The following is a 15,333-nucleotide window of genomic DNA, read 5'->3' as shown; positions in this document are numbered from 1 at the left end:
GGATAAATTATTGGTTAATTTAATTACAAAGAAATAAATAAACCAAATTAGCAGTCCTAGAAATGAAAAAGGTAAGATCACAACAATTGAAGACGAAATTAAAGCAATAATTAGATGTTATTTTGCCCAATCATATGCCAATAAATCTGACTATACAAAATATAACTACCACATAATATATAATATAAACTAACCCAATTAACAAAAGAGGAAGTTGCATACTTAACCCCATCACAGAAGAATAAATTGAACAAACCATCCAAGAAATAAGTAAGAAAAAGCTCCCAGCACCAGATGGATTCAAAAGCAAATTCCACCAAATATTCAAATGATAATTAACTCAAACACTATATAAATTATATGTAAAAATAGAAGTAGGAATCCTTCCAAAGTCATTTTAGATACAAATATGATACTGACATTAAACCAGGAAGAACTAAAGCAAATAAAGAAAATTATAGAGCTACATCCCTAATGAACATAGATGCAAAAATTTTAAGTAAAATACTAGCTAGGAGACTGCATCATTATATCACAAGGATGATACACTATGGTCAGTTGTGTTTAAAATAGGATTGTAGGGATGGTTCTCTATTAAGAAAACTTCAGTATAATTTACTATAAAAAATAAAAACTATCAAAAACATGATTAATTAATAGATACTGAAAAAACTTTTGAAAAATTGCAAGACACATTACATATAAAAACACTAGGAAACATTGGAATAAATGAAACTGTCCTTAAAATCATCAAAGATATCTATCTAAAATCACCAGCAGGCACTATCTCTAATGAAAATAAACCAGAATCCTTCCCAATTAAATCAGGGATGAAGCAGGGATGTTCATTATCATCACTAGTATTTAATATTGTACTAGAAATGCTAGAGAAATAAGAGCAGAAAAAGAAATGAAGGAATTAGAATATGCAATGAGGGAGTAAAATTATTACTCTTTGCAGATTATATGATGCACATGTAATATGTTCATAATATGGACATAAAGAATGCCAAAAAGCAAGCAAAAATAATAAAATAATTAGTAATTTTAGCAAAGTTATAGAACACAAAATGAATTTCTACTTATGATCCACAAATCCCAACAGCACAGGATTGAAAATGAAATTCCATTTAAAATAACTATAGACAATATAAAAAAGCTAGAGGTTTATCTATAAAAAAACAGCAAGTATATTATCAGAATTCCAAAACTCTATTCTCACAAATAAAATCATATCCAAACATTTGGGAAAGCATTAGTTTCTCATGGATAGGCTGCATCAAGATAATAAAATGAAAATCTTACCCAAATTAATTTATTATTCAGTTCCATACCAAAGTACCCAAAAATTATTTCACAAAGGTAGAAAAAATAATAGAATTCATTTGGAAGATCAAAAGGCCAAGAATATCAAGGGAATTAATAAAAAAAATATTAAGGAAAGGTAGTTACCTGTATTGGATTTCGACAATAATATAAAGTACTAATCATTAAAACAATCTGGTACTGACTAAGAAATTGATTAGTGGATTAATGAAAAAGGTTAGGTAATCATCACACAGTAGCTTATAACCATAATAAAACCTCATGTTTGATATACTCAAAGATCCAAGCTTTTAGGGAAAGAACTAAATATCTGATTTAAAAAAAACTGCTAAGAAATCTGAAAAGATTAGGGCAGGAAGTAGGCATAAATTAATATCTCACCCCATACACTAAAATAAAGTCAAAATGAACAATTGATCTAGAAATAAAAGGTGACACCATAAACAAATTATGTGAACACAGAAAATTTTACCTGTCAAACCTACGGATAAGGGAATAATTTATGACCAAACGAGACATAGAGAACACTATGAAAAATTAATTGAATAATTATGATTACATTAAAATAAAATTTTTCTGTGCAAATAAAACCAATTTAACCAAGATTAGAAGGAAAACAATTAATTGGGTGGGGGGATTTTTATAGCAGTGTTTCAAATATATAGAGAAAAGAGTTAAATTTATAAGAATACAAAACATTCCACAACTGATATATTGTCAAAGCTCATAAACAGGTAGTTCTTGGAAAAGAAATTAAAACTATTTATGGTATTTTTAAAAAAATGTTCCAAATCACCAGTAATTAGAGAAATGAAAGTTAAAACAACTCTAAGCTATTACCTCATCCCTATCAGATTAGGTAATATAACCAAAAAGTAAAATGATAAATGTTAAAGAGGATGTGAAAAAATTGAGACACTCAGTGGAAATATGAACTGATATAACCATTCTGGAGAACAATATGGAACCATGTTCAAAGGGCCATAAAATTATGCATACCCTTTCACTCAACAGTATTGCTACTGAGTCTTTATATCAAAGAAATCAGAGATAAGGGAAAAGGACCTACCCATATTATTTATAAAGAAAGTTGTTGGGTTTTTTTAGTGGCAAAGAATTGGAAACTGAGAGGGCATCCTTAAATTAGAGAAGGATTGATGAAATTGTGATATATGTTGCTAGTGGAATATGAATTCTTTTGAGCAATTAGAAATGAACAGGATAAGTTCAGGAAATCCTGGAAAGACTCATATGAACTCATGCAAAGTGAAGTGAAAAGAACCAGGAGAAAAGTGTATACAGTAACAAAAATATTGTATAATGATCAACTGTAAGGGATTAAACTATTATCACAAAGCAATTTTCCAAGATATCCAAGATATCCATAATGAAAAATGCTATCCATAGCCATAGAAGGAACTGTTGAAGTCTGATTGCATATCAAAGCACACCATCTTCCACTTTATTTCCTTCACTAATTTTTTTCCTATTGAATGTCTGATATGTGTCTTCCATCATGGCACGAATAATATGGAAATATGTATTTCATGAAAGCACTGGTATAACCTGTATCAGACTATTACCACCTTAGGTGGGGAGGGAGGGAGGGAGGGAGAAAATCTGAATTATAAAATGTCAGAAAATAATTATCAAAAATTGTTTCTACATGTAATTTTTTAAAAAGTAAAAAGAAAAAATTGAAGATGTGGGAAAATTGCAGCACTAATGCATTTTTTGTGGAATTGTGAATAATCCAACCATTATGAAGAGCAATTTATAATTATACCCAAGAGCTATAAAATTATGCATACCATTTGACCCAGCAATACCACTTAGGGTTTAAAGCTCAAAAAGATTTTTAAAAAAGGAAAAGGAACTAACTATTTGTACGAGAATATGTATTGCAGCTCTTTTTGTGGGGGCAAAGAATTGGAAACTGAAGGGGTGTCAATCATTGGGGAATTTCTGAACATGTTGTGGTATATGATTGTGATAGAATAATTATGCTTTAAGAAATGATGAGCAGGAAAGTCTCAAAAAAACCTGGAAAGTCTTATATAAGTTGATGCAAATTGAAATGAACAGAACTAACAGAACAGCATACATAGTAACAGCAATATTGTATAATGATCAATTATAAATACCTTGGCTATTCTCAGCAATACAGTGATCCAAGAGAATTCTGAAGGGTTTGTGATGAGAAATGTTATCTACTTCCAGAGAAAGAACTGAGTCTGAATGAAGATCAAAATATACATTTTTTAAATCTTATTTTTCTTGGCTTTTGTTTTTGGTCAGTTTTCTTTTGTAGTATGGTTTATATGAAAAATGTTTAGCATGATTGCACATGTATAACCTATATAAAATTGCTAGCTGTCTCAGGGAGATGGGAGTGAAGGAAAGAATTTAGAAGCTGAAAAAATTAAAAGTGATTGTCAGAAGTTATTTCTACATGCAACTGGGGAAATATTTTTAAATATAAGGAAGTATTATAGGCATTTTGTGCCTCATAAGATAGTTGTGAGGGATGTGATTTGTAAAATGTCAAAAACTTCATCACTATGAGTTATTCGTTTTAATAATGACTGGGGGAAATGAGAATCAGACCAGTGTTTTCACTGGGTTGGGAAATTTCAGATAAGGGAACTCCCTCAACCAGTTCTGATCCACACCTACTCTGCGACTTAAAATCTTAAATAATTGAATTAGACATTGAGAGGTTAAATGATTTCCCTAGGCTCTCATAGCTAATGGATTTTAAAGGCAGGACTAGAAGTCATGTCTGCCTGTCACTAAAGCTAGCTCCCTATCTTTTATTCTGCTCGGGCCACGTATCCAGATATAATTCTGATCACTGTTTGTCTCTGAACAAAAATGAATGTCTTTAATATCATTCTTAAAAACAAGACAGTCCCAGTAAAATAAAGTAACCCTTTGTTTGTTAAAACCTATTGGTGCCTAATTTGTTTTTTTTTCTGTTAGACTGATATCAAACAAGATCAAATTCATCATTTTTTCCCTCTTCCTAGATCAATGAGTTTTTATTTGTCCTATATTTCAGTCAGACTCCTCTACCCTCTACTAGGGTGAATTTCTTTTCAAATGTCAATTTCTAGTTACAGGAAGGACAATTCCAGAAATGTAAGCCATCATTGTGAATATTTATTATGGCTAAAAATTAATAATAATAATAATTCAAAGATCTTATTTCTTAGTAGTGAGTAGTCTCACTTTAATAGGTGAAAGTTTGTAATTCTTTTCTAGAATACTTTTAATGAATAATTTTTGAAAATGCCTCTTTGAGTATCAATGCAAGCATGAAAAGCCATTTTATACTTAATGATTTTTATAAAGTTAACATGTTCTATTAGAGCAGATTAGGTAACCAATAATACTGCAAGTGCTGCCAGGTAGTTATATATATTTTATAGTAAGTTTATATAGCTGCTAAAAAGTTAATGATGTAGTTGTTCTGGAAATAGTACTGCAAAATGTAAAGAATGCTGACTCTAGAGTCAGGGCACCTTCTTTTTACTACCTGTGTGACACCAGGGTGAATCGCTTTACCTCTCAGTTTCATCACTCAGAAAATGGCCATCCAGGATTATAATAATTTTAATGATCTGGTCCTTTCCACTTCCAAGTCTATGAACTTACACTGATACTATTTAGGATATCATTATATAATTAACATGAGTGATACACACATGTAGTAAACATATACTTAAGTGTATAGATATATCTTTGATTCGATAATTCATTTTAGGAAACATTTATTAAATATCTACTACATGAGAGACACAGTACTAAGCATTGGCATATATGTGTATGTAAGTATAGATAGAGAGATAGACAAATATAAAATTTATTAATTTAAGTTTATCAAATATAAGTAATTAAGTTATCAATTTAAGTACCAGGAAAAAATTCAGACTAGCCGAGATGTATTTGTATCAAAGCCATTGGAGCACAAGTATTGATCATTTCTGCATAGCTAACAATGGAGCAGACTATCACTTATGTAGCTTATGTAGAAGTTCTCTCCAGGAATCTCATAGTAGACAAGTAGTCCCCTAACTGAATATAACAAGAGTGCCAAAGAAGCCAGGCTTTAAAGAACTGAGTTCCTCCTATTTACTAAAAGTAATCGCTCATTTATCTTTTCAAAAAAAATGTTTATTTTTATTGAAAGGTTCTCTAAATCTTATATTGTTTTTAATTTTGACCATTTATTTAGCATGAGAAGTGTCCTCTGGCCAGGACTAGATTATATTCCTATTCTTGCTTTCTCATAGAAAAATAGGTATTGGAAGTAAAAAACAGTGTCAGGATACCAGAATCAACCTGGAGGACAATAATATAACATTAAAACAAATGGAAAAATAAGGTAATTAGTCCCCAAACCTTAAATGACTTCCTCAAGTAGATACAACTGATTAAGGGGGTAAATATATTTGAATGAGTAGGACACAGGTGGGCAGAATGGTTTTTGAAAATTCTCTTATTTTGTGTTCCTTCCATTTATATCATACTCCTACTAAACACATATTATACTGAGGACTTTAGTTACTCTAAGTATGACTCAATCTGGCTCAAAGGATTAAAACATATTCTTCTTCAATAATATTAAAAATATATGGACCAAATACTTATTACTTTTACCTCTCCCTTCACCATACTTTTTGATTCCCCAAACTGTTCATTTTGGCAACATATTAAACATAAAGGTTATGAGTTTTGAAAGAAAATGGTTAAACTGTCTTTCCAGTCTTTTGTAATAATTATCTTTGCTTCTGTATCAAATCAGGAGAAAAAACAACAACAAGGAGTTTATAATTGGTGACAATTATTCTGTTGTTGTGGGATGGCAAATAACTGCTTTCTACTATTTCATTTGACAAGTCCTTCTGTCATAAATTAGGTATAAGAAAAATAAATTTACTCCGCTTGTCTTTCACTACTAGAATGCCTGCCAAGAATACCATTAAGTCCACCAGAAACTATATTCAACACATGATTTATATCATTGGATATGACAATAGCCTGACACATCAAACCCCTCAACAGATTGAACTTTTAATGAGTTTTTACTCAAAAAAAGACATGCACTGGGTTCAGGAATCTTAAAGTAGTCAAGTTTTATAACTTTGTAACATTCAACTGGCTGAGAATCTATCTTAAAATTATACCCCTGCATTTTTTTAACATCAAACAACATTTCCGTGCTACTTTATTTCATGTGTGTGTTTTGGACAAAGTTATATCTTGAATAGTGAATGATTTGCTTATAATTCATTAAAATCAACATGTTTCACTGATTTATTTTATGCAGTATAATAACTATTAAGCAAATTTATCCAATATGCTTATAATGGAATATTATATATAACAATGAAAATTAATAATGAAAAAACCATACCTCTGCTCTCAGCTCACATATTACTCTGTCCTTTCTGGTTTGACAATTGGCTTCATCCTCTCTTTCTTCTGAAACCTTTTCCACTTCATTTCCTTGTCGATCATGAAATATGTTAAACTGTAAAAGTCATAAATTCATAATCATAAAATGTAAAACAAAAGAATATTCTTAAAGAATTATCATTAATTTTGAATATCTTCAGGGATTTAGCTTTTTCAAATTATTTTATTTTGATATTATTTTTAGTACTACTCAATGAATTGATGAACTCTCTAATAAAATTAGCTAGGTAAATAGGATGTTTGGTTATACTAAACTAAGTTTATGAAAAATAAGTTTGTAAGAAGCAGCATAGCATAGTGGATGTGAAGTCAAGTATACCTAGTTCAGTTTCCATCTATTACACATTCTACTTGTGGGACTTTTGGACAAGTCATTTAACTTCTTAGTGATGCAGACAACTCTAAGAATTTTAAGTGCAAAACAGTTGCCAATATGGATTGGAAATAGCAAAGTAAAGGTTCCTCCTTATGAGTTCCCAATAACAAATAAATCACAGGTCTAATAAAAAAATAAGTATAAAAGTATGTAAGTCTTTCAAAACAGAGATTGCCAATATAGGTTTATAAGAAACAAGTCATGTCAAACTAATGCTATTTTCTTTGTTGACAGAATTGTAACATTGCTTCATAGATCAGGAGAATTTCCATGATATGATATATCTATATGTCACTATTCTTTGCCAAAATATCAAATCATTTACTAATGGACAAAATCAAGAAAATGTGAACTGAATGGAGGTGTAAGATCTTTAGTTAAATTTAGAACTTTTTTTCCTCATTGAATCTAAATCATCAATGGTTTGATGTCAAATTAGAAACAAACTCTCAATTAAGTTTCAGTGCTCTATAATTTCTGAATAACTTGAATTAAATTATACTTACCAATTTATTATCTGATATGAAACTGAATGAGATATATAATATATTTAGTAACAGAACTAAGATGCAAAATGGGGTTTATAGACTGGAACAGTGGACTATTGCTAAGAAAATGTACAATAAAAGAGTCAGTTAAGTTCAAAAAGCCATTAAATGTAAACAACATTGTAAAAAGCATTGAGAATATACACTTTGAAATACTTTCCTTCCCTTGCCTGATGAATAAGAATATCTAAGGAGTTTATCTAAACATCTGGTTAATGAATGGCATCAATGAATGGCATATTTAATAACTCATAAGATAGAGTGATATCAGAAATAGGCTGAGGATACCACTTCTTATGAAAAAGACTAGTCTCTGCTTCTGAATACATTTTCATAATGATTTTGAGTCATGTTTCTGTGACAATATGCATCATTCAAAAAAGAATGGAAACACTAGCCATGCTAAAAACTTGCCTTGATTTATAGCTTTTACTATATGATTTGCCATCACTAGTGCTAATATTGTTGGCTCACAGAAAAAAAGCCAAAAATTGAGACCCAGAAAAAGATATGTTCTATTTTGAAATTGGAAAATGGAGATCCATTTCCCTAGAATTTCAACATATAGATTTTTGCTTCACAGGGACACCAAACCTGATGCATGTGAAAAAAGGGAAGGGGAGCATTTTTAATGTGTTTTATACTATTCCCTTTAATGTGAAAAATGAATATAAAAATTGTAAAAATTTTAAATGACAATTCAACATATCATATTCTAAGGAAATATCTTCTTAGTAACATACCATAACATCATTTTATGAAAAATCTCTAAATATCATATTTTGATGCACTTATTAAAACCATTGAAAAGACAGATTGAGTATATGGCAGTATGTGACTAAGGAGTAAAGGTTTATTGAAATAAATACTTAGAAATTAAATACAGCATAAAGGAATCAATAAATTAAAAGTATGAAATATCATTATAAATTATAGTCGACAATCTGAAATCTGTATCAGCATGGAGTACTGATCTTAGGAGCAAGAAGATCTGGAAGATTTGAAATTTGCCTCTGACCCTTATTGGTTTTGCTACCATGGACAAATGAAAATCTTTTTGAGCACACCTTCATCTATCAAATTGGGACATTAATAACCTAGATTACTTATCCCACAAGAAGACTAAACATCAAAAATACTTTGTAAACTTTGAAATATATCAATATACTTTGGAATTTTTCTCAAATAGGTACTTTAATTTGGGTTTTTGTAGAAAAGTATCTGGGATACATAGCATTATCCATTACATTCTCTTCTCAGCCATATTTCCCTTTGTTTCCCAGTCATGCCTATTAGTTATTCATTAATATCTATTTACATCTGGTTGTAAAATATTTTTTCAAAAATATCTATTGAAAAGATTGATTATAGAAACTTAAATAAAGGCTATGTTGATCACAGGCATAAATTTTGTGCATGCTTTGCTTTACTGTATTTTGCAGATAATACATTTTTTTAACAAATTAAAAGTGTGTGGCAACTGAGTATCAAACAAGTCCATCAGTGCCATTTTCACAATAGAATGTGCTCGCATAGGGTTTCTGGGTCACATTTTGATAATTCTCACAATATTTCAACTTTTCTCCTTATTAATCTGTTATGATTATTTGTAATCAGCAATTTTTGATGCTACTATTGTAATTGTTTTGTGGCTTCAAGTTTGTGTTCATGTCAGATGGTAAACTTAATCAATGAATGCTGTATGTGTTCTGATTGCCCCACCACCTGGAGTTTCCCTGTTTTTCCCACTCACCTGAGACCTCTCTATTCCCTGAGACATAACAATACTGTACTGATGTCAGTTAATAATCCCCAGATGGCCTTAAAGTTTTCAAATCAAGAGAATAGTAAGTTGCTTCAGCAAACTTCATTGCTGTTTCCTTTTACAAAATTGCCACAGCAACCCCATTATTCAGCAGCTACCACCCTGATCAATCAGTAGCCATCACTATCAAAGCAAAACCCACCATCAGCAGAATTATTATGCTTAAAGGCTCAAATGATGATTATTGTTTTGAGTAATAAGGAATTGTTATTTAAAGTATCCCCTTTGTATTTTTAGACATAATAACATTGCACACTTAGTACACTACATTATAGTATAAACATAACTTTTATATGTACTGGGAAACCAAAAAATTCATGTGCATAGCTTTATTGCTATATTTGCTTTATCGAGGCGGTCTGGAACCAGACCTACAATATCTCCAAGGCTTGACAATTTTGTTGTGATGAACCAGTCCTGTATACCTGGTGTTAGCTCTGCTTGATTATGATAAATAACTTTCTTTGGCGATATTTTATATAACACGTTACCATCTATTTTTCTTTGAGAAATTGCTGTATAACTTTCTTTTTAGTATTATATTTAAGAGGTATAAATTTATTTCATATTTGACTTAGAAGAGATAATGGATAATGATCTATTTTCTTCATACTTATGTTTATGAATAATCTATGACATGGAAATTATTTTTTCTAAGAAAATCACCAATAATAACATCAAAAAGAGAAATACAAAATTAATTCAAGAACTTACAAAATGATGCATACTTCTCAAACATGCTTTTTATTAACATTTACTAAGGATACTAAAGTTAAAATCTAACCTCAGAAATTTATTAGACCTATAACTTTGGGGAAATTAAACTGCCTGACTCTCAATTTCCTAGTTTGTAAAGTATTATTTCCTGAAGTTATTATAAATTTCAAATTAAATAATGATCCTTATATGTTCAAAGGATTATCCTATGGAAGAGATTTGTTCTCAGAAGGCAAAATTAAAGACATGAGGTGACAATTTTAAAAAAATAACTACAGATTTAAGGTTATGAAACCTTCCTAACAGATTCTGTCTATTAAGAGTTCCATTAAATGATTCTTTTCTCAAATTGGTTGGTATAGATGGCAACTGATGTCCCTTCCAGCTATAAAAACTTTAATTCCATGATATTATGCTTTATAAATCATGAAGAATAATATTAACTATTGCAATTCTCATTTGTTTACATTGAAACATAGCTCAATTGTAATAATGGAAAGGTAACATTATATATTAAGAAAAACATTAATTTTGGCTAATCTTAACTTTAGCATTTAATAATTGCCTGAGTAAACTACTTAATTTCTAGGCCTCAATTTTCTGATCTGTAAAAAGGAAATAATAAAACTTGCACTGCTTATATTTCAGGGTGTACTTCAAAGTGCTTCATAAAATATATAACTTTAGATGAGACTTTTAATTAATAATAACCCTCATTAACATAAACTTATGCACATATATTCTATTGTTTTTATTAAATAGACATCTAATGTATAGACATTCAACAAAAAAAGTATATGTTGTCCTCTTTGTTTTAATAACTAAAACCCCAAAATTTCTTCTCTATCTTGCATTCATTTCTGATCATCAAGAAAATGCCATGTCTATTTTTAAATGTTCATGAATGAAAATAAGTATATATTAATATTTTCATGTTAACTAAAACTCTTAACATTTCCTAAATATAAAATGGACTATCTTAAATCTTTTTGATATTGAAGTAACTAGGTGAAAGAGAAAGCAAAGTATATTGATTTTGCCTTGAGCTAAAAGTACAAATTTATCCCTTTGGGGAATTTTGATTTCCAGATGTATAGAGAAAAGTGGAAAACAAGTTTATTTTTAAGATTTTTTTCAAGTCTTTTTTAAAGACTTTTTTAAAGTCTTGATACTCAACATTTTCAACAGTTACCAATCATTTTAGATAGATCACAGCACTAAATGATAGCTACTATACTGCTCTTTTATTTTTTCATCATTCACTTAAATTTTCTACTTCTAAACATAAGTAAATATTCATACATTTTTGTAACTCAAAAGAGACTTTTAATAAGGGTAGACCATAACTTATGTCTGCACATCTAAATTAAATTTTAATTTTATAATAAACAATTAATTTTAATAAAACATTAAAATTAAGCCAGTGAAGAGTACTGCTTAACTAATAGATGTAATAGTACTAGGTAGCACATTAGATAGAAATCTCCTGTCACAAAGAACTGAGTTCAAATCTACTCTCATAAATTTGCTATTTGTGTGACTATATAACTTAACTTCTTTATGCCTTGATTTCCTCAAATGTAAAATGAAGATGACAATAATGCCTACCTTCCAAAGTTGTTGTGATGATCAAATGAAATAATTTTTATAAAAGTACTTACAACAGCTGAAGACACACACATATATATATATATCTTATAAGACACAATATATCTTAAAAGAAATTCTTGTTGCCTTCCTTTCCCTTGTTTTACAAATGTTTTACAAATCAAAGTATAACAAGAAGTCATAGAGATCTTTTCTTTTTCCTTTTTTAAAATTGTTAATGCGAATGTAGCAGAATTACAACTCCAGGCAATGCAACTCTCCAAATGACAACATTAAAAAAGAAACTGAGATGATCAGAAACCTGAAAGTAACTTTAAAACAAGTATTGTTGCAAACATTTCTGTTTAAGTACAGGTACTGCCTTTCCTTTGCTTAAAGCCTCACTTTGTGTTTTGGGTTTTGGGGGGCAGTGTGGGGGGCATGTCCAAATCCATTATCTTATTGGTGAGGAAATGTGCTATAAGCATGCAAATAAGCACAATAAGCTTGTACTGTTTACTATTATATAAAACTATGTATTTCAGAACACAGCAAAAAAAAAAAGGGACAACTGAGAAGAATAAAACAATAAAGACAACTGAACAAGTCCTAGATGCAGCTATTTTTTTCCAAAGTACTTTCTTGTCTCCACTGTCATCTTAGGTTATGGATTATTTTGGTTAGACTACATGGTTGTGTCTCAATCAGCATTTCCCCCCCAGCTGGTTCATACCACAGCACATACTAGCTAATAATCAATACTTACAACAAACTTGTCAAAAGTACCATTTCTCCCAATGCTTTGTAGGTTTTGACCTTGAAGTTAAAATTAAACATGAAAAGAAGAGAAAAAGGCTGTCTTAAGTTTAGACATTCACTTTCACATTTTTCAGGATACAAAATATTTCACCCCTTTTCCTTTTAGAAATGAGAAGGTACAAGTCAGCAATTAGTTCAACTTCAGTAGTTAATGTGTTGTATGTAAAGATTAGTTCAGTTTCAAATTTTCCAAAGTATTGCCTAATTAATCATTATAAGCCATTAAAAATTCATGCTTTTTTATCTTCCCAAATTCTTAAATAATTTAAAATTTGTTATTTAAAAAACACCATGACTATGATTTTTATTTTCTTTTTCAAAAATTATAAAATACCAGGCAATGAGTCTCTGTTCTGAAGTCCAACCCTAAAAGGGGATTGATCTTAATTTTCAAGAATGACCTTAGATCTTCTTAAATCTGTGGGTTTTGTGCATGTTTCCCAAAAGTCTATATAATCACTCAAGATTACACTACTCAATAGCCATCATCAATCAGGAAAGTTTGAGATATGCCACTCGCCACCAAGAGTATATAAGCAGAGTGATGAGAATATAGAAAGTGAATAATTTCAGTATTTATCCAAATATATCAGGAAAAGTCTCAAATTCAGTGGGTCCATATAATCTCCTAATGATCATAGAACTATGGTACATCCATGGCAGACATAAAGTACATATAGAATTTGCGCCAGGTATGCTGGTACCTCTATACCTCCATTTCCCTCTTCTTCTGATGGAAGTATTTAAGAATCTAAAGCATTCTGATGATACTTGAGGGTCATCCTCATCCTGTGGGATTTGTGCAAGCTTCCCAAAGTCTGTATTATTGACCAGGAAAAGAGCATGAGTTGGGCGGGGCAGGGGGAGCCGAGAGGTACCGCCCGCTTGTGGCTCAGGCGCTGCCATCCCTGAAAGTCTGGGACCCGTTTATGGGGGCCTGAGAAGGCTCATCTGTGGCGGCTACAGCGGAGGGTGTCCCTACTGCCCAGGGGGAGGGACTAAGTTGAGAAGATGCAGTGGTGGACACAGCTGAGGTGGTTATGGAGCCCACCGAGGCAGACATCACTGGGTTGTTCTCCAAAATGGCCAGGTACCTGACTGGCGAGCAGACAGCCACCAGTGAAGACTATAAACTCCTGGAAAATATGAACAAACTGACTAGCTTGAAATATCTAGAAATGAAAGATATTGCAGTAAACATAAGTAGAAACGTGAACGTTTTAAACCAGAAATATGCAACACTTTAGCCTTAGCTCTCTTGAGCAGGCAGCCTACAAGTTGAACACATATTTGAAGAAACTAAAAGCAAAGTACAAGAAGTTAGAAAACTGATGAAAATACTTTGGCCAAAGACTGTCCCCCAATAGCTGCCTACCTGGATGGACTTCTTAGACTCCTGTGCTTCAGTCCCATGCCTCTGCCCCAGGGACGATCCCAGCCCTAGCTTGTGTTGACTTGGCTCGGTTCCTGGCCATCCTGGATGCTTTTCCAAATTGTACCCCTGGATCTTGGTCCCAACCCCCACCCCAACCCCTCCTCCCTCTCTCACATCTTAATAAGCCCTGGGCAAGCCTCAGCAATCAGGATCACCCTGTCTGGAACAGGCCCAGAGGGCCCATTTGAGCTACCTCCTCTCGGCCTTCCTGCCTACCCAGGACTCCTGCTCCCAGCATGGCCCCCTCCCTAATTCAGTAACAAATAAAATGCCCCTATATAACCTTTAAAAAAAAGTCTATATTATCATTCATGATTACACTCCTAAACAGCCATCACCAGTTAGGTAAGTTCAAGATAAGCCACACACCATAAAGAATAAACTACATAAGTAGAGTGATGAAAATCTAGCAAATGAACAATGTTACCATTTATCCACATCCTTAGGTAACAAGGTTGCTGAATCTTTAGTCAAAAATGTCACCTCGTTTAAACATTTTTCAGTAAAACACTTACAAATGTATTTAGATTCCTAGGATGATGCCAAAATTTTATTATCCACTAGTTTATTTTTCCCTCTGATAGTTTACATAGAAAGTCTATACAAGTATAGGAACAAGGCTTATGATTTCATTGGTAAAAGTAATTCCATGGTGAAAAATCTCCTTTTACCAATTCATGTCAACATCTTGTCAACAATTTAAAGTATTAGAGCATTACCTAGCGTAGTGCATCATATTCAAAAGAAATGAGGTACACTAGTCTATAAATTAGGATGCCTAACGATTGACTTAGAAAATTATAAATTTGTATCCTTCTCTTTTTCCTTTAAGTTGTTAAGTATTTCCTAATTACATTTTAATCTGGCTTGAGTCACACTCTGTGGAGGACCAGGATCTGCATGTTTGATAGCTCAGATTTGTAGATGTGAGAGGATCACGACTCATCCAGATTCACTCAGGCAGTAATATCCCAAGCAAAACTTGAACCCAATTTATCCTGGATAGGAGACTGTCTCTTTTTCCTCTACAATGACTCTAGGCAATCTATATAATTAGCATATAGATATTTGAAATCTTTCTTATTCATAGCTATATCCTACCTAATACTTATATTACTACATATAAGCATGCTTATATGTAGAAATGGTTAATAAATATTGACTAAGCTGAAAAAAATCTTCTGGGCAGTTTGATCACTATACATACACACACAGAGTT

The 15,333-nt window shown here is 31.5% G+C and overlaps 1 protein-coding gene and 1 pseudogene across 1 annotated transcript in view; one reads left to right on the top strand and one right to left on the bottom strand.

The window, feature by feature from the left end:
• The window catches only part of CCDC102B (coiled-coil domain containing 102B), a 527,613-nt gene that overhangs the window by 328,597 nt on the left and 183,683 nt on the right, over positions 1-15,333 (bottom strand). The window contains exon 6 of the mRNA XM_044658091.1: positions 6,746-6,862. Coding sequence (XP_044514026.1) covers positions 6,746-6,862 — 117 coding nt within the window. The remainder of the gene's footprint in view (positions 1-6,745; positions 6,863-15,333) is intronic.
• On the top strand, positions 9,527-14,011 carry LOC123232563 (annotated as a pseudogene).

This window comes from Gracilinanus agilis, chromosome 1 (genome assembly GCF_016433145.1).
Source record: "Gracilinanus agilis isolate LMUSP501 chromosome 1, AgileGrace, whole genome shotgun sequence".
Taxonomy (NCBI): domain Eukaryota; kingdom Metazoa; phylum Chordata; class Mammalia; order Didelphimorphia; family Didelphidae; genus Gracilinanus; species Gracilinanus agilis.
The sequence above is the reverse complement of the archived record's forward strand: the minus strand, read 5'-3'. Positions and strand labels throughout refer to the sequence as shown.